This window comes from Scleropages formosus, chromosome 7, assembly GCF_900964775.1.
Source record: "Scleropages formosus chromosome 7, fSclFor1.1, whole genome shotgun sequence".
In the NCBI taxonomy this organism is placed as follows: Eukaryota; Metazoa; Chordata; class Actinopteri; order Osteoglossiformes; family Osteoglossidae; genus Scleropages; species Scleropages formosus.
In genome coordinates this window covers 12,043,351-12,062,357 of record NC_041812.1, presented here as the reverse complement: position 1 = coordinate 12,062,357, position 19,007 = coordinate 12,043,351, and the positions used below count along the sequence as shown (strand labels likewise).

At 43.0% G+C, this 19,007-nt stretch overlaps 2 protein-coding genes across 2 annotated transcripts; both read right to left on the bottom strand.

Moving 5' to 3' along the window:
* Positions 1 to 55: 55 nt before the first annotated feature.
* ttr (transthyretin (prealbumin, amyloidosis type I)) lies at positions 56 to 3,707 on the bottom strand. The gene is made up of 4 exons (XM_018757769.2): positions 3,601 to 3,707; positions 2,845 to 2,990; positions 2,251 to 2,386; positions 56 to 1,834 (listed from the first exon to the last, which is right to left on the bottom strand). The coding sequence occupies exons 1-4, from the start codon at positions 3,664 to 3,666 to the stop codon at positions 1,727 to 1,729; spliced, it is 456 nt and encodes a 151-aa protein (XP_018613285.1). The 5' UTR covers positions 3,667 to 3,707; the 3' UTR covers positions 56 to 1,726.
* Positions 3,708 to 4,841: 1,134 nt separating this feature from the next.
* LOC108937593 (desmoglein-2-like) lies at positions 4,842 to 16,004 on the bottom strand. The gene is made up of 14 exons (XM_018757611.2): positions 15,795 to 16,004; positions 14,689 to 14,814; positions 13,528 to 13,674; positions 13,288 to 13,429; positions 12,887 to 13,053; positions 12,509 to 12,643; positions 12,039 to 12,224; positions 11,681 to 11,943; positions 11,285 to 11,427; positions 10,904 to 11,125; positions 10,433 to 10,660; positions 9,382 to 9,506; positions 8,424 to 8,780; positions 4,842 to 7,191 (listed from the first exon to the last, which is right to left on the bottom strand). Exons 1-14 carry the CDS (start codon positions 15,846 to 15,848, stop codon positions 6,205 to 6,207), a joined length of 3,282 nt encoding a protein of 1,093 aa, XP_018613127.2. The 5' UTR covers positions 15,849 to 16,004; the 3' UTR covers positions 4,842 to 6,204.
* Positions 16,005 to 19,007: the final 3,003 nt, after the last annotated feature.

The window sequence follows — 19,007 nt, the reverse complement described above, 5'->3', positions numbered from 1 at the left end:
TTAGCTCCCAAAATGTTTGTTTCAAAAGACACAGGTATCAGTATGTTGATTTAAAAAAAAAAAAAAAAAATGGTTTTTGGGGAAGTAGTTGCACACCCACTATTTTCTACATAAAAATCCAGCACCTGTAGAACCTCAGGGCATCACTTCAGGTGGGTTACTGTAAAAATACAGGTTTAACAAATCATTACTTCTGCAACAGGTTACCATTTATCGTTGCTGGCAATGCAGTTTTGGAGAAGTATGTTCATTGAGCCGGACAATGTCCACGTATTGATGTAACAAATCCATAAGTACAGCTACACAAGACCCTGTCAAGCAGGTGTTTGCATCATTGTTATTCAAAGCCCGTTTCTCAAGGTTCCACTTTGAGGTATGAATTTGGTAGCTGGGCCACATGTGTTGCTGAGGTGCACCAGGTGACTAAGTAGCGCCTGAGAAACTGATCCTCCATCTAAATATGTAAATGAAATGTGATCACTTAACTGATGTATCGGTGACAAATCATATGTTTTATAAGTTACATATCCTGGCAAAAGGGTGGAGTCTTTTTCCTCAAAACCTTGAATATTTTGGGAGGAGTATATACAACTTGTCGCCACACGACTCTGGCTGAGCCTATTATCCCGCAGGATCATTGGGCATCTGCTACCCCCAGTGTATCTGTATATCAAGACTATAGTGTTTATTTTTAAACAATGTTAAGTATTACATATTGCAGTATTCATGTAAATGTGCCTTCAGATTTTTCCATCATTTGTTTGACTTAAATGTTTGTTTTAGAGATTTATTTTATGTTTTTGGCTGTGAAAATAAGCTTGGGTTAATTGAAATGAGTGCACTTTTTTTATTATTTATAATAGTTCTACATGGACATGTGAAAAATATTTGGGGACAGAATATAAAATTTTTTAAAGATGTTTCTCCAGGGACATTCAAAGTAAAATATTTTGACAGACAAAAAAAGATATTACTTTACAGTGATTTGTACAATCATCAATTTTAAAGTCTGTGCAAAATGTTCTGTTCTGACAGTTCAAAACTATATGTTGGACTTTTTTTTCCTGCAAAGGAAGTTGTTTAAATGTTCATGCAACCTGCTTTAGCATATTTTTCTTCCAAATAAAGAAATTCACTATCACTTGATTTACTGAACATTCATTACATTTTTGAGGACAGATACAGCGGAGGCTCGTCGGTGTTCAATTTGTAATATATATTTGAATCAAACATTACTTTTCACATACATTCAGTACTTGGTATAGATCAAACTATTATGAAAATGTTAAATACTAAAAGTACACATAGTATGTACTTAACTGATGGGAGACAATGTTTGCTGCTTTAGTTAAAACTGAGGCCTTCATTAAAGTATTTAAAACATTTGACAATTTTTAAAAAGAATGATTTTACACATTGAAAAATCACTTTAAATCAATCCTCCAATCAATCAAGACCTACGTTCATTTATTGGTTGTTTGTAGGTGGAAAAAGTTATTTCAACATTTCTTTATTATTCAAAGAACTTGTTCTTTGCAATGTTGAGTCAATGGGACAAGGCTCAAATGAAGCCCAATTTGCTGTTTGGCAGAGTGCAGGAAACTGACCCGTGGTTATGAAACATTTCCCCTTCACCTCAGCTTCTGGACCGCCTACCTTACTTTTACGTTACTGTGCGTCGAGCGTCCGTCGTTCACCGTGCCTAGCTACGTGGCGGACGAGGCCGTTACTCGTGAGCGCCGTTGACCACGGCTGTGGTCGTGTAAGAGAAGGGGCTGAGGAGCAGCGCCAGTGTGTAGTGTTGGTGACCTTGTTCGTGGGCCTTGAACGTCACCTGCAAACACAGTGGCGTAGCAGGTAAATGCGGTTAAAACACTGCAGCCTGACTTTGACCCGCTGTGGGCCTAGAGGTGTCAGAGTTCGCTTCAGCTTGCATCTGCTCACTACTGCCTAACCCATACGAGCCTTATAAACCAAGTTCTTTCCACTAATTAATTAAATGAAGCTAACTTATCACCTACATCCAACTTAACAGCAGTTCTAGAACTATTTCTAATTTACCCTAAAAATATTACATAATTAAGGAATATGGGACAGATATTGTGATGTGTATTTTAACCATCTTAACATGTCGCTTCAAGGATACATGTTAATTTTTAAAATGGGCACTAATTTACATTACTTCCTTCTAAAGAGATGCGTTTAAACCAGGCCACGACATCACTGCGTGGTTAGAGAGCTCGTCTTTACCTCGGCTGCCTCATGAAACGACGTCCGTCCTGCTGCCGTCCAGTAGGCCTGTGTGTCAAAGGTCGCTTTGTAGACACCCGACGTGAAGTCCTTCTCTTCGATGAGGTTGTGGACCTCCCCAGCCGTGTCGGTCACCCTGTGAGTGAGAGCTTGTGTGTTATGTGAGCTGAGCTGAGCAGAACGCTCCCAGCAGGAAGGTGGGTGGGTGGAATCTCAGCTGTGTCTGTCCTCATTCAGGAGGGTGACTGAATTGCATGAAAAAGGAGCATAACACACACACACACACACACACTTTCAGAACTGCTTGTCCCATACAGGGTTGCGGGGAACCGGAGCCTACCCGGTAACACAGGGCGTAAGGCCGGAGGGGGAGGGACACACCAAGGATGGGACGCCAGTCCGTCGCAAGGCACCCCAAGCGGGACTCGAACCCCAGACCCACTGGAGAGCAGGACCAGGTCCAACCCGCTGCACCACTGCACCCCCTCAGGAGCATAACATTACTTTTCTATTAATGCCATGCAGTGACATTTTTAAATAGCAGAGTTGGAGAAGCAGGCAGTCCGGCACAGGTGTGAGCAGCTCACGCATTACCCTGCTGCGACTTCGGTCCAGGAGCCATCCTCCGTCTTCCGCGATACCTTGAGCTGGACAGCTGTAGCCGGTGCCCCACGCACGGCGTCCAGGACCTTCACCGCCAAGGGGCACTTGGTGTCGGAACCCCCCTGCTGCTTGTTGTCCTGGAAACGACAAACGGAAGGCAGCCGTAGAAATCTCACCACATGATGTGTGATTAAATGTTATTTCTGACACGGAACACATCGTAGGACAGCCACTGGGAGTTAAACAATAACATTTACATTCATTCATTTAGTTGACATCTTTCTCCAAAGCAGTGCACAGAAAAGTGCATTACAGGATAATAAAAAAATATGTAAATATTAGAAATATAAATAAATGAATACATCAAAAATACTGATATGTAGACATTAAATTAACATAGCTAACAGGATCAGAAAAAGAGAAGCTGTGAAACTTACACGAGTGAGTGTCAACCATCAGAGCCACATATATTAACTATCATAATTAAACTTGATGTCCCATGTGTAAAAAATAATTAGTGAATAGTAAACTAACAGAGTATCAGTATTTACTGGTGACTGTAGGACAAAATGTGTGCAAAAAGGTTCATTACTGCCTTCTTTATAGAAATGCTATGTATCATTCTCGGTTCATGTCCGTACAAGAGAAACAAAGTGTTTCTAAATATTTTTTTTTTTTTTTTTTTGTTATACAAAACATATCCACACAACTGGTAGAAATAGAAGAAGCAAGCGTAAGGGCACCTACCAGTGGCGCTGCCCCAGAGAGGACGATGGCGAAGGCCACGAATGCGAGAACGGCTGGACGGGACATGCTGTCGGCCAACCTTCGATCCCGTGCGCCGCTCTCACTCTCTGGATTTTATACCCACTGGGTCTGACCTCGACCGCCTCTCACCGTGACCCGGGACTCAGCACTGCTGACGCTCGTCTCCGGCTGCACCGCAGAGGGACAAACAAGCAGGTCAAAACCGCTTAGCGGGAGGCTCACAAAAAGGAGATTTGGGCAAATGTAGGACTGGATCCGCGCTGGTAATCCTCAGTAGTCTGACCCGGCACCGTGACACGCACTCGTTCCGACCGGTGACGATGGGAAAGAGCGTACTGGAGCCACAGGGAAAAAAAATCCACAAGGGATCATCTGCTTCTTTATGCACTCCTGGCTAAAAAAGTTCAATTCATTAAGCTTAAATAGTCAATAAATGGCATCTCTTGTTGGGATTACAAATATCATTACCACCAAAGTAAGTATTACCAACAAATAAGTGTTACACAGCATTCTTTGGATTTTTTTTTTTTTTTTTTTTTACTAATAATGAGGATAAGCAGGAGACTGAAAAATTATAGTCTGAGTTTGTGTTCAGGTCAGCCTATTTCATCATTCAATTTATATTAAAAAAAAAAATCTGATTTTGAATTCTTGACTTTTTAAAAATCATTTCTAATGCTGACTGTTGTTGTACTTAACCCCTCCCCCCCAGTTTTTGGGTTTACGTGACACATAAAAATGACTTCGCATATTATAAGACATACTGTATATATTGTATATCCCAGTCAATACAGAGCAGAAAGACCCACCACAAGTCTATGAAACTTCATTCCCTGTTCTTTGGATGACATGACACTGGCTGCAAAAACCAGCCTAACTATTGTGCTAGATCCACATACAGCAGGACTACTTATTCACAGTAAACCACTTTATTTACAGAAATACAAGATTAACTGATATGATATTACAAATTTACACAGATCTACCCAAATCTCATTAAACAGGTCAGTGCACAAGCTGAGTAAAACAATACACAACACTCATCTGTGCTTCATACAGAGGAAAGCTGTAAAAATATATTGGCTTACTTTTCCTGGTTAAATAATGTGTGTACACATTAGTTTTTCATTGTAAAAATGTTATTTTCATACCCATTATTTTCCCACAACCCCCTCTGTGGAAGAGAAATGAGAACCCCATAAGCGTTACAACAGTACTGATTTTTTTTTAAAGTTTTTTGAAGAAATTGCTTTTTCCCCCCCAAGGTACAAGTAAAAATGATAATTAGAAGACTGTACTTCATAAACAAAAAGTGCTAAACTTAAAACAATTTAAAAAGTTCAGGCTAAATTACTGTAAACAAACACCTTAATTCCAGTACAACTCTGCGCCCAAAATACTTCTCCAGCTGCAGACTTTAGGAATATGTGAAAATGCGTGTTTCAGGGTGTTGATCTGATTGGCAGATCTTAATGTACATTCATTAATAAAAAGGTACATTTGAAAACAGAACAAAAAAGAAAAAAAATATTAAAACGGACTTGCCACTCATCCTCCTGCACTGTAGCTGATAACTAGTACTTAGTTAACAGACAATATGTACAGTTATGGACTGAATGTTTTTTATTCAATATTTACTTGTCAAAGCAGAGCGAGTTTCCCAGGAGCACCAGGGCTGTACAATGATACAGAGTTCATTGACTTTCAACGAAGCAACGACAGGTACCACACCAAACACACACACTTCCCCCGCTCACACACATACACGCACAAGCTACTGTCTCCAATTTCACAACCCCAAGACACCAACCTGCCACAGGTCAAATGTGGCAAGAGAGCAGCAATGATACTAAAATTCACTTTAAATTAAATATTACATTTAATTAAAAAAAAAAAAAAAAAAAAAAAAAAAACTGGAAAACCCTTCAGCTCCTTCTCACCATGTACCCAAATTACTTACACATTCTCTGAAGCCACTTGTCCTGAGCAGGGTCACAGCAAACCGGAGCCCAACCCGGCTGGAGGAAGGGGAGGGGCGCATCCAGGACGCGACACCAGTTCGTCGAAAGGCACCCCAAGCAGGACTCGAACCCCAGACCCACCAGAGACCGGGACCCAGCCAAACCCGTCGCACCACCGCAACCCAGCTGTACCCAAAATTATAGAGGCATTAAAAATAACAAATCTGAGTTCTACCATTAGCTGCTTTTTATTCGACTGCCTTAGATTACAGCTGTTTTGAGTTAATTTTCGTCTGGCAAATAAATCAATGTTCCCTGAAATGGAGTCCAGTTATTTCAAGTCCAATAATTTTTGCCTCCTGTTTAGGAAGTGATATTTTCAGAAGTCACTGATACCAATATGCAAATGTAGGAAAATTATATAAGTTCCTGACCAGTGGTAAGGAACATAAAGAATAAAGCTGCAGGAAGTTAAGACTTAACATCCATACACGTGTTCAGTTCATAAGTTCACATTTGTACAGTACATGTGGAAGTTATTCAATTTGGTTTCCCCACTGTGGTCATGGACACAATCAGCAGCATTTCACTGCATGAAGAGGACAACGTATGGGAGGTGACTTTATCCAGTTGCATTTCCTTGGAGGCTCCTCTCCATGATGGACACTTTCTTCTCCTGCATGAGCACTTTGCGAGCGCCAGACAAAACGCTGTCATGCAGGGGGCTGCTGTTCAACCCCAGCCCCTCTGAACTGGAGCCGGACACCACTCTCCCCATGCTTTGCGACTGGGCTGACTGGGCTTCGTGCAGGACCCTCTGGTGCTCCTCCAGCATGAGGCTTGGAGACCCAGAGAGACCCACCTCCTGCTGGGCCCCAGAGACACCCACCACCTTCTGGGTCTCCATTTTCTTTAAGAAGCTTCTGTTTATTGGCACCGCAGGGCCAACCTGCCTCTCCATCAGCAAAAAGTTCTGGGATGCAGAAACACCTCTGTCCTGTAGGAGACCGTGGTCAGATTCAGCCGCCATCTTCTCCACCAGCAGCACCTTCTCGCCATGGCTCAGGGTGCCATGTGCAAGTGGGGCTGGTGTGTCGCTCAACACATACACGCTGGGCACCTGTGAGAGCATCACAGTGGGGTGCACCTGTGGCTCCACTACCAACACAGACTGAGGCTGGAGAATGTAGGTCTGCTTGGAGACGTCCACCGGGTGGCGCACTGCAGCAGGATGCACCACACCCGAGTCACAGATCTGCTCCACCAGGGTGGTGGTAACTGAGTGAGTTGTGCCAGACATTCCTGCGTGCGATGCCTCAAACCCAGAGATCTCAGCCTGTGTTAGTGAGGGGGCAGGGCTGGGCTGGCTGGCAGGCCTCAGGGTTGCGCCTGGCAGCATGGATGAAGAGGACACCTCCAGCACTGTGCCACTACAAATCTCTGCCAGAGTCTTGAATTTGAGCCCCAGGTCATTGAGGAACTCCAGGTCATTGTCCCCCTCGATCAAACTGCAGCATCCCAGCGAGCCCACGGGGGAGTCGCTGCCTTCCTCTTGAAAATGAAGACTGGCATCTATCGCTTGACTCATCTCTGCTGTGCAGTTGGCTTTCTGGAACAAATACATCGTCCAAGTTCAGAACATGCACTTCTCACATGAATGTTTGGTGGCACCATCTGTCACCATGTTAGGCTGCGATGTCAACATCTGGTCTTTGCAGTTTGACAGAACACAGAACATTCCCAGTCATTGGTAAGGAAATGTGCTAGGTTTCAAGGTCAAACCAACAAAAGGACCAATGTTCATTCATTCATTCACTAATAACTACTTGTTCAGTGCAGGGGCATAGAGGTCCAGAGCCTATCCTGGAAGCATAAAGCATGAAGCAGGGTACACCTGGACAGGACACCACTCTATCTGATGGCAAAATTCACTAATACATGCGAAATGCATTTTTTTGTCTGTGGGAGGAAACCCACACAAACACAGGGAGATATTCAATCTCATCATAAACTGAACGGGATTCAAAATCATGTCCAAACACAGAACTCAGGAGGTCTGAGGTACCAGTGTTACCTGCTGTTGTACTTTACCACTCAAAAATAGGCACATGAGAACAATAGAACAAATATAAAATAAGATAAATCAGCAAGAAAGGCCATTGAAAAAGGGAGCAGGTAAATATGTTGCACAAGTAATTTTGAACATGAAGGTATTAAGCCTGCATGTAAATGTGTCCAGAACAGTGCTGATATTCTGGACCTGGGGATTTTCTCTGTTTACATTTACATTTATTCATTTAGCAGACACTTTCTCCAAAGCAACATACATCTCATAGTAAATACAATGTGTACATTACATTAGGAGAAAGAGACATAGCTGCAAATGCTGACTCTAGTTTCCTTCACCACATGCACCAACATTCATCACACAAGTATAAAACTTTACCAGAATATTGCAGATTCCTAATTATATTCCAAGTAGTTTTTTTTTGGATATGCATATAAACATTTACATTACATTGCAGGAGTGACTCTGTAAAGGATTGTTCTGAGCATGACCATGAACAATTATACCTTACTTAAAAGGCAAGGCAGCAACTTGATACATTTGGTGAAAGAATGTGTAAACCAGTTGAGACTCAAAAGCATTATTTTTTCTCATTTAAATCAACAATTAAAAGTGCATTTTACAGCGTCACCAGCTCTGTTCAAAGTCCCTTCATTTCAATAAATTAGTAAAACAAATACCAAATTATCTGTAATTTATAGCAAAATAATGCCTGAGGGAGGGAAAGTGGTAGATGTTATTCAAGACAAAGAGCAGGACTTCAGGGGACTCACCCTGGAGTAGTAATCTTCCAGGAAGGTGTCCGAGAGCGCCATTCCAGAGAAGATATCCTCTCGGGTGACTCTGTACTTGTTTGAAATGGTAATCTGTTCATTTCCCATATTTCCTGCGACTCCCTGATACCTCCATTTTGAGTACCCTGCCCCGCTGCCCACCCCGTACCACTGCTCTTGACCCACCCCGTACCCTGCCCCGCTGCCCACCCCGTACACCCCGTACCCTGCCCCGCTGCCCACCCCATACCCTGCCCCGCTGCCTACCCCGTACCCTGCCCCGCTGCCTACCCCGTACCCTGCCCCACTAATAACTTGACCATCCAGCTCCACAGGGGCACTCAGCAATGGGACATTCTGCAAAGACAACACAGAAATGAAAATAAGAGCCAAGAGTGAGTCAAAAGCTCCCTGCAGCTTGATGAACATACAGATTTACTGCATACAGACCAGCGTAAAACAATATTTACTAAACAAAGCAGACACAAGGAATGAATGGAGCTCCTACTGAGAGAAGAGGGAAGAGGTGAGCAAATGAACCAACACAATAAAAGTTTTAAATTAAAAACAAAAGAAAAATTAAGAGCTGTAACTATCAGTAGTCTATATTCTTTTTTCTATTCTTATATACTTGGCTATACATGATTTTCCACTGCAGTGTGATTCCAGTATCTATACTGCTGTATTTATACTGTTTGTCTCATGCAATTTCTTTCAGGAATAATAAAATAACTAACAATTCTCCTCTGCCTGTCTTTTTCAGAAATGGGCAGTTTAAGGTTTCTACCATAAACAGACCCCATGAATTGAGTATACTGTGATGCAAATTACTGCAAACAATTCATTACTGTATATTTACAATATATTTACTGGACCTGTGGTCACATGAACAATAAAATAGGGTTTTATATATTCATGTCACTAAATACAACATCATACTAAAATGTGCACCACTTACTTTATCTTCCCCCTTTTCTTCAGTATTTCCTGAGCTCAAGGGTGGGACAGGATCGAAAGGTATGTCGACAAACCCACTCACTCCATGGTTCCAACAGGCACAGAAGAGCAGCAGGAGAGGGACCACTGAGAACACAGTGACACAGAGTTCGGTTACACACGTACACATGCTTGTACATCTACTATTGTTATTCTGTTTCATAGTCTGGGAGTAATACCCATATATTATATTAAAAGATATTTTGCACCAAGCCTTAAGACTTCACACTTCTTTGAAATAAAGGACTGGCACTTTATACTGGATAGTACAGGCTTCCCTCATAAAACACTTACTCAAGAATAAACTCTTTCCAAGAATTTGAATTCAAGAGCCAATATAATTTTATCCACATTTTTGCATACAAATTATCAACCCAAACCTTGTTTCACCCCATAGTTCAGGACCTGTGAGACACCTGCTGTACCACTGTGTTGTCTCGAGTAGCAGAATAAAAGGATAAAATAAATGAGTAGAAAAGGGGATATTAAAAAGGAAAAGACAAATGTACACAACACATTTGTGTACAAGTGATTCTGAACATGTTGGTTTTAAGCCTGGATTTAAATATATTGACAGCAGTTCTGACATCCTGGACTTGGACTTCAGTTAAGATTTCCCCATCCTTAAAGGACTATACAGCAATGTTGCATGCTTGGAGAAAAAAAGGTGAGCTTTTGGCAACTCAGGAACACAATTTCCTCCATTTAGATTTATGGTAATTAAGTGTCTGTTTTACGAGAAGTCACTCTGAACAAATTCTCAGGAACCAATTAAAAATTATTTGAAGGAAGTCAGTACAGCGGATAGAGCTGTTGCCTTGGAATCTGAAGGTCCTTGGTCCGAATCACTCCTCCACCTGTAGTAGCCTTCACCAAGGTACTTACCCTGAACAGGCAGAGAAAAATTACTCAGCTCTATAAATAGGTAAAGCTGAATAATTCAGCTTTTTTGATATCACTGAAAGTTCTGCCTGTAGCTGAACACTGCGACCAATGGAAGGCATCTCACTCACAAAGGAGCAGCAGCAGTCCCAGTAGGAGAAAGCTGACCCCTGGTGCCCCAAACACGGCTTTGGGCTTCCCCTGCCAGGAACAGGTGCCGTCCTCTTTGCATGTGCACACGTGGAAGTTCACTGGCTGGCTGTGTTCACAGCTCTTCCCCTGCTGATCGCGCACATTAACTGCCAGCTGGTAGGACCCTGGCCACAGTGGCTTGTGGGCCCTGAGGAGAGCTGTGGTGTCTTCCGAAAGAAACAGAACAAAACGCATTGACACAATCTGCGCAGCTAACACTCACACACACACTGAAGTCACTCATCTGAAAGACAAATCAACTATCATTGTTCACAGAGCCACAATTGTAGTAATAAGGGATAAAAGTGCAGTATTATGGCACTATTAACAAAGCTCATTTCATGCCAAGGCCATCAAATTACAAATAGATGAAGTGGTAACCTGGATGCTGGTAGTGATATGGAGCTTACCATTGATGTGTTCCACTCCCCATGCAGCACTGTCATCTGCAGAAACCACAGTGAACTCGAACGGAGGGCCGTTGGGTTCTGGATCTGCATCGTGAGCTGTGATGTAAAGGATGCTCTTGTCCGTGCACACGGACTGAAGTGTCTGCACCAGTTCTGGACAGTGGTCATTGGTGTCCTCAACCATAATGGCAACGGTCCCTGTGGCCGTCTGCGAGGGAACATCTGAAAGAGCAAGAAGCAACCTTCTTAAGGACATAGAGCAGAAACCCTTTAGTTCAACCACAAGCCTTCTCAAGTTCTCCAATCACTGTGTTGCCTTCTAAAACATAGTCCTAATTTAACATTGCCATTTACAACAATATGTTTTATTTAGACACTTGCCAGCAGTCATACAGATTATTTCTGCATAATAGGTTCCATTTTTCAAGTGCTTGGACTCTCGGTCTGGGAGTTTATTCAGTGTAATTTCTGCAGTTTTTTCATTAATTTTCAGCCAGTTGTCTGGGTCCCGCCCTTTGACATACCTGAATTAACAAGACAAAAAACAAACAGATAAAACCATGTACAATATAAGCAGGGCATATTAAAATTGTAGCTTCACATAGATAAGACAAAAAAAAATAAAAATGTAGATAACATGAACAGAACAGCAAAAACATAGCATTGTGAACAGTTGTCATAAACATGTCCAAAGGTCAAGTAAAAAGCGTATCACCTCAACAGAAAGTTATAAAGGATTTGACAATTTACAAGTAAAAGCCCGATGGTGATACGAACCGAACGTTCTTTACTGTCTCAAAGGTGTCTCCATCAACGGCAGGATATGTTGCTATCACAGTGTGGATGAGCGTTTTGATGCCCTCCGTGATATTGACAGCTTTCACACGGGGCCTAAACATGGGCCCTTCTGGCTGGTTCTTCACTTTGATCTTAACAGTGTAGGTCTTCTGCTGGACCTCAGTGGTTGAGATGTGGTATTCTGCTTTGTTGGACACCAACACCTTAAGGTGCAGCTCTTTCACCTCTTCGTAGTCAAGGGGCTTCAAGAACAGAGATGAAGCTAAGTCAGCGAGCTACAAACTTCACACGAGAATGCAGTATGGAAGAATCCACATTCCCTGCGCTGTAGCGTTACCTTGTTCAGCAGCAGAATGCCCTCGTTGGTTTTTGGGTCAGTGGTGATGCTGAAGTAGCCCGCTTCATTGCCTGCCTCAATGGTGAAAACCGCCAGCCAGTTGTCAGAACCAACCAAGTCTTGGTCCAGCGCCTTAATTCTCATCACGACCACATTGGCACGGTTTTCCTCTACGCTACCTTCATACTGAAATAAGACAAATGAGAAACAGAGGTATTTGATTTTGAAAGGTTTGTGAATATTATTTGACATTTCTCTTCAAACTGACTTGCAATGTTAATTCACCCTGTTGCATAGCAAAGTAATTTTTATTGGAGTAAAAATTGTGGGGTAGACCAAGGGTACTACAGTACAAGTTGGGATCTGAACCAAGACCTTTGATTGCAAGCCAATGACCAAGCACTGCACCATCTGCTGGCTCCATCACAACATCACACCAACAGAAGGGTGCAGCAGGAGGGCTGTTTTACCGAACTGTTCTCCAGCTGTGGGATGTTATCATTGATGTCAAGGACGTTGAAGGTGACCGTTGCTGTGACCGCATTGCCTTTCTGATCCCCGTCTAGGTCTCTGGCTTCCACTATCAGTGTATATTTGTCCTGTACCTGCAGAAGGGCAGCAGTGGAAGTAAGAAAGGTGAGGAAACTGCTAACCTTCACATGCTCATTTCTACTTGGCCATCATGCCTCCCGTGGCTATCAATGCTGCTGATGGGACTTGCATCTAGATTTCTGAATTCAAAACAAAAATCAAACCAGTTTTGAAAAGGAAAGATATCTGAAGTGCAGCCAAAGTGGAAACAAATCATTAATCCTAAAGTGCAGCTGCTTACACACACAGACACACACCTCTCTGTCGAGCGTCGGCAGGTTGACATAAATTGCTCCGGTTTCCCAGTTGATGTGGAACATGAGATTCCCGCCTGGTTGTTGTTCAATGATTTTGTATGCAATTTTGGCATTCTGAGTTTTTGGGTCATCGTCGTCTGTTGCATTTACCATTATTACGAAGGTACCTTGAATTTTTTTTAAAAAAAGAAAAAAGTTTTAGAAATAATACAAAAACAAACTAACATGCATTAATATTCTGTAAAATTTCTCTGAATGTTTGCTTAGCTAGAAAAAAATTCTTAATTATGTTAAGGAAATTCTAAGTATATTGGCACTATGTGTTTGAAACAACAAAAGAAAACAGAAAAATTGCTCTGTCTTCATGACAAAGACAACATGAATACATTAACACAACGCACCTGATGGACTTGACTCGTTGACAAATCCAACAGGGATTATGACAAACTGCGGTCTACAGTCATTCTCGTCGTCAACAAAAATGCGTAAATCTATGTCTTTCTCGGCTTTTGTGCCGTTTTCAAATTCTGCAATTCCTTTAAGCTGAAATGGGGGGAAAAAAAAAATAAATTCTCAAAATGCCATTCATAAACACATGCAAACTAAGTGCTGAAATGTGAGGCTAGATATGGATCCCTTACTGAGTAAAAGGACTTCTTCTCTCGGTCCAGTTTTCTTGTAACTCGTACAAAGCCTTTTTTTGCGTCGACGACAAACAAGCCCTCGCTGACGCCTTCGCCTGTCAGGGAGTATCGGATCGAGGATCTTGTCTCTTCATCGGAACGGATCTGAAGAAATCATCACACCCATTTAGCAGACATGTGGGCAACGCCCCAGAAAGCAAGCCCACACTCAACCAAAATAATGACCATGAATGATATGCCTGTTCTTTGACCATAAATAAATAAATAAATAAATGAAATCCAAACCAACAAATTGCAAAGTCAACATCTTAAGAATATTAAGATTTTAACATCTTTGACCTCACAGAAAAAGACCCTTGACATTATGTATATTACAGGGGATTAATTAAATATTAAAAGATTACAGAAAGAATTGATATACAATGCAAATACAGGTAAAATGATGGCGGGTGCTGGTTAACGACACAGCTTCCTAACTTGACGGATGTCACATCGAGTGTGGAAATGGGTCAGTTGTAGTGCCTGTGAGAACGGTAATTTACCTGGCATATGAAACTTATCTGTGTGAACGTGGTAAAACAGCAAGTCATTCTGGCTGAAGGCATCAGCAAAGCACGATTAAAATACTACTACTACTAATACGAACAATAATAATCCAAACAATCACCCACGTAAAAAAAGTTTTGATCAGTTATCTTTAAGGAAATGAAACAAGCATTGGGAATGCCTGGTATATAATATTCACCAGCAAATAAAAAGCACATAGATAAGGTGTAAAATTCTGAGCTCAGACTGAGAGCAGTTCACCCAGACCTCTTAGTCACCAGGGAGTACCTGATGAGGAGGACTTTGGATGGTGCTTTAAAAAGAGCTCCCTCATGTATGACAATATGTGGGTGATGCACTAAGTCTTAGTCTAAGAAGGTCATTATATAATCGCTATTACTTTGTGTTTCGATTTTTTTTTTTAAACCTGAAGTGACTCACACTTTCTTTATTTAGCTGTCTTAGAGCGCTGCAGCGCTCTATCAAATGGTCTCCGTGTCACCCTGCATCCCAACGGTTACCAGGGGTCACATGTGCGGCCAAGTTCACTACTACACACGGAGCTCATATGCAAGAGGGACATCTGATGTGAGGGTGAGAAATAATTCCAACCTTAGCAATTATGGTATCCTTATAGTCATAGTTCTCCTTCAGGTGCTTCGGAGGAATGATCCATTCTCTCTTCTGCCTCCTCAGTTTCCGAAGTCCAACAGCTTCAGCCTCAGCTTCTTTAAAGACCTTTGAGAGAGCAAAGAAACAGAGAAAGCGCTGAGACGCAAGTGTCAAATGACAGTTATTACAATCCTCAATATGACTGCCTTACTGCCGAGAGAAGAATAGTTCTCCATCACTTGTACAAGAGTGGAGGTATTAAAATACTGCTGTGATCACCAGGAGTCAGAGGGCCCTCGGGGGTCGCTATTATTCACAGATTATTAATGTTCCATCACATCTAATTTCTTTTCCCTTTTGAAAAAGGTACCCAGTACGATTTTTTTTTCCCCCACTTTACATGTGTAGAAGGCGGCGTACATCGCAACGGCAGCCTCCCGCCACACTCACGCGCTGCCACCTTCCCGCCTCAATCAGCGCCCAATAACGAGGCCGACAGAGGACGCGCGCGCGTGCACGAGCCACCCGTTTTCCGCGCGTTCCCTCCCGCCCGGCGCGAGACACCAAGACTCGAGTCGTTAACAGTCAGTAATGTGTTTTTTAAAAAAAAAAAAAAAAAAAAAAAAACTGGGGGGGAAAACCGTATAAGGGACGATTTCTGGTTTTAATGAGAAACGCGTCCGTAGGAGGAGCTCGCGGTTTTTGGAGCGCTAATTAAACATTAAAAAGTGATTAAACATTAATTTAAAGGGAACAGGGTGGTAAACTGGGTAATACGGCAATCTCCTTCGTAAGACAGTGACAGTGGTGATATTATCATTATAGTATTAAGACAGCGATAGTAGGGTAAGCAGTCTTTTTCAGGAGAAACTAACAAAAAAGAAAGTCGTGATAAACAAAAAAAAAAAAAATCAAGAGTGAAAGACTAGCAAAGTAGAAGTAATATAAATAACAATATGTCTGAAAAGGGCAACTCAGAGTGAAGACCGAAGCGGCTGATTTAAAGAGTAAAAGTCATGACATGTCCGGAAAACACACACACAGCAGAGGTAGTTAATCAACGGTATTTATCTCAGGTAAACTTGGGCGGTCAAGCGTGTACTCACAGCTACTAATAGCGCCATCAGCAGCAGGAGAAGCGCAGCGGGGCCCAAAGCCATGGTCAAGTTCAAGGGAGTCCCGGCTTCACCGCAGTGACGAGTGTCTTACTGTCGCAAACGAAGTGCGTGGGCCTCCAACTCAAAGTGCCGCTGAGACGAGCTCTGAACTCAGGGACACAAGAACGCGCTGTAAAAGAGCCGCATGGCGCTCCCACCCTCAACCCACAGCCTGCTGGGGGGAGGAGATGGACAGAGCTCCCAGGGCGTGGGCGGGGTTTACTGGATGTGGGTGGAGTTTACTGGCCGCGGATGGGTGTGCGCAGGCTACGGGCTACGGGCTGCAACTGCATCAGCCTCTTACGAAACGAATGGCATCGTCAAGTTGTTTTTGGCATCACCGCCTACCACCAAAGTTGTTTTTTTCTTCTTTTCTTACACAAATGCGGCGGGACGGAGCTCCTCCGAGTCAATGTTGGGGACAGCTGGCAGTGCGGTGGTTAGAGTTACTGATTGTGAAGGTCGCAGGGTCGGTCCCCACCTCTGGCTGTAGTACCCTTAACCAAGGTACTTATCACTAAAAAAAATTGCTCCAGTAAATATAGATTTACCCGGCTGTATAAATGGGTGAATAATTGCGACCTTAACACCGCAAGTTGCTTTGGAGAAAAGAATCAGCTAAAATCTGTAAATTCTGAGCTCCATGGCAGCAGTGGGCAACTCAGCCTCAGGTTGGGGCTCAGATGTTGTGCCCACAGTCCTCACCCTGTGCCTGTGTCCTCCAAAATATGCAGCTCCGTGAAAACGGAGGACACGATGCCATCTGTGTATTAATGAAGGAGCAGCACATGCTTTGTTTAAAAATGAATAGACATAGGGAGTTTGGAGTCATGCTGTCTAATATTCCGGTTGCCCGATTAACTATTAAAAATAGTTTAATGCCTTTTGCATCCCTAGTGTTTGTAGTTCAAACAGAAGGCATCCAAACTCTCTCACACACACACCTCTCTTCTGAACTGCTTGTCCCATACAGGGGTCACAGGGAACCAGAGCCTAACCCAGCAACTCAGGGCATAAGGCTGGAGGGGGAGGGGACACACCCAGGACAGGATGCCAGTCCATCACAAGGCACCTCAAGTGGGACTCGAACCCCAGACCTATCGGAAAGCAGGACCCGGTCCAACCCACTGTACCACCACAGCCCCTACACATCCAAACTCTTCCTAAAGTATTTAATTTTGTATTTGTTTTTTAAACTTGAAAATCTTCTAAAATTTTTTCTAAAAAGTTTTTGTTGTGCAGACAGCTGAGCTTTTTAACTGGAGCTGAAAACACAAAACACACACCACATACAGCAACGACGCAATTTATTCTACGCTCTGTCCCGAAGACTGGCGGAGGGCACATTCGCAAGGCAAGCGATACATGACAGACCACCGCATATGACACATATCTACAAAAGACAAGAAATAGCACAAAGCAAGAAGTGCACCTAGAATGAGGTAAGAGAAAAGTAAACAAAGAGATAAACGAAGAAGTAACAAATATGAGAAACAGAGTCGGGAACAGTGTAATGTATGATGACGAAGTGATGATGTAGCAGTGACCATTTTGGGCCCACGGGTCACCCATGTGCCAAAGTTGGCGGGGAGCAGTGAAATGTGCACAGTCTGGAAGCTGGAAGCCAAGAAGAGCAACTCCAGGTTGGGGCCACGTGCCTCTGTTGAAGCTGACATGAAATGCACACGTTGCTTCCTGCTGGTTTATCGCCCAGACTTTAGGATTACACCTTGACGCTAGGTCAGTGATGTCTCAGGATTGACTGTGAAAATTAATGCTCGCTTATTGTGCTTCTGTCAAACATTGTAAATGTATGAAACGTTGAGAAAAAATATCTATCCCTCTGCTAAGGTATAGATCAGGGTGTGGTGACAGGCTGCAGACCCTCCTGTTTCTTTTTTTTTTTGGAACCTTCATAGCGGAAAGCCAAAGTGAAAGTGTGTACCCCTTTTATTAATTTATTTTCGAAAATTGCTTGTCTCAGCGGGGTTATGATGCTCCAGAGTCAGCCTTGAGAAACATGCTGAAACATGGTGCGCACCATGAACACCATTGCTAAACACACACATATACAACTAAGAGGAATGCAGTCATCAGTGCACCTGGAACCATGGGAGGAAACCCATAGGAACACATGCAAACTGCACATGGAAAGTGCCAGAACCTGTGACTTACACTCTGAGTTTGTACATTAATCTACTTAGAGTGATTTATCTATCAATGGAGCAGAGTAATTTTTACTGTAACAGCTTAGGGTAAGTACCATGTTCAAGGGTAGCACAGCAGGGGCTAGGATCCACACCTGAGTCCTTCAAGTCCAAAGGTAACAGCTTTAACCACCGCACCACCTGCTACGCTACACATGGAGCTAAAAGGTGCCCACACTATGTTTGCACCTTCTGTACCTTAGTTATTTCAACACTCCACAGGAGAGAGTGTGTGTCAATGTACAGCAGAAGACGTCAACCTGTCAACACAGGTAAAGTGAAGTTGTAACAGAAAAAGTTAATTTACAGTCCAGGGATCTGGATCGGGGGCAGAAGGTCACAGTTTAAAAATTCCAAGGAAGTTGCTGTGGACCTCTGGCACTAAGGTATTGGTTTACCACGCAGTAAAGCCTGAGCACCAGATCTGGTGAGAACGGTCTCATTTTCTTGGAAAGCTGTGTGTTGGATAGGGTGTGGAGTTTCACCTCTCATATTCACACTTACTAATGAAAAAGCATCCTGTAAATGAAAATATTACACATGCACCAGAGGGCCTTTTCCTATGTGACGTGTGTGTTCCACTGTGTGATTGAACCCAACACACCCTTCTTTGCATGTAGTGCTGCCAGTGCCCAAGGGCGTTCAGTTGCTCACCGTATATGAAATTAATGATTAGCCCGGTGCCTTTATCAGTGTCAGGAGACGAAGAGAGAGTGGATTTGCAGCCAGTATGGGAATGAATAACACCCCAGTTTTCAAGCTGTAAAAACACAGAAGATAAATTAAGCCAGAGCAAATAAGCAAAGTACAGCAAAGGACTGCTGAGAGAGAGGAGGATCGTCACAGCACACACCTGCGGGCTCCGTCAAGCCCATCTGACCGCCCAGGTCACACAGTGGTTTACTGGTTCTCATACATCATCTAAGTACATTTTGTAAGGAAATGCAGAAGGTGG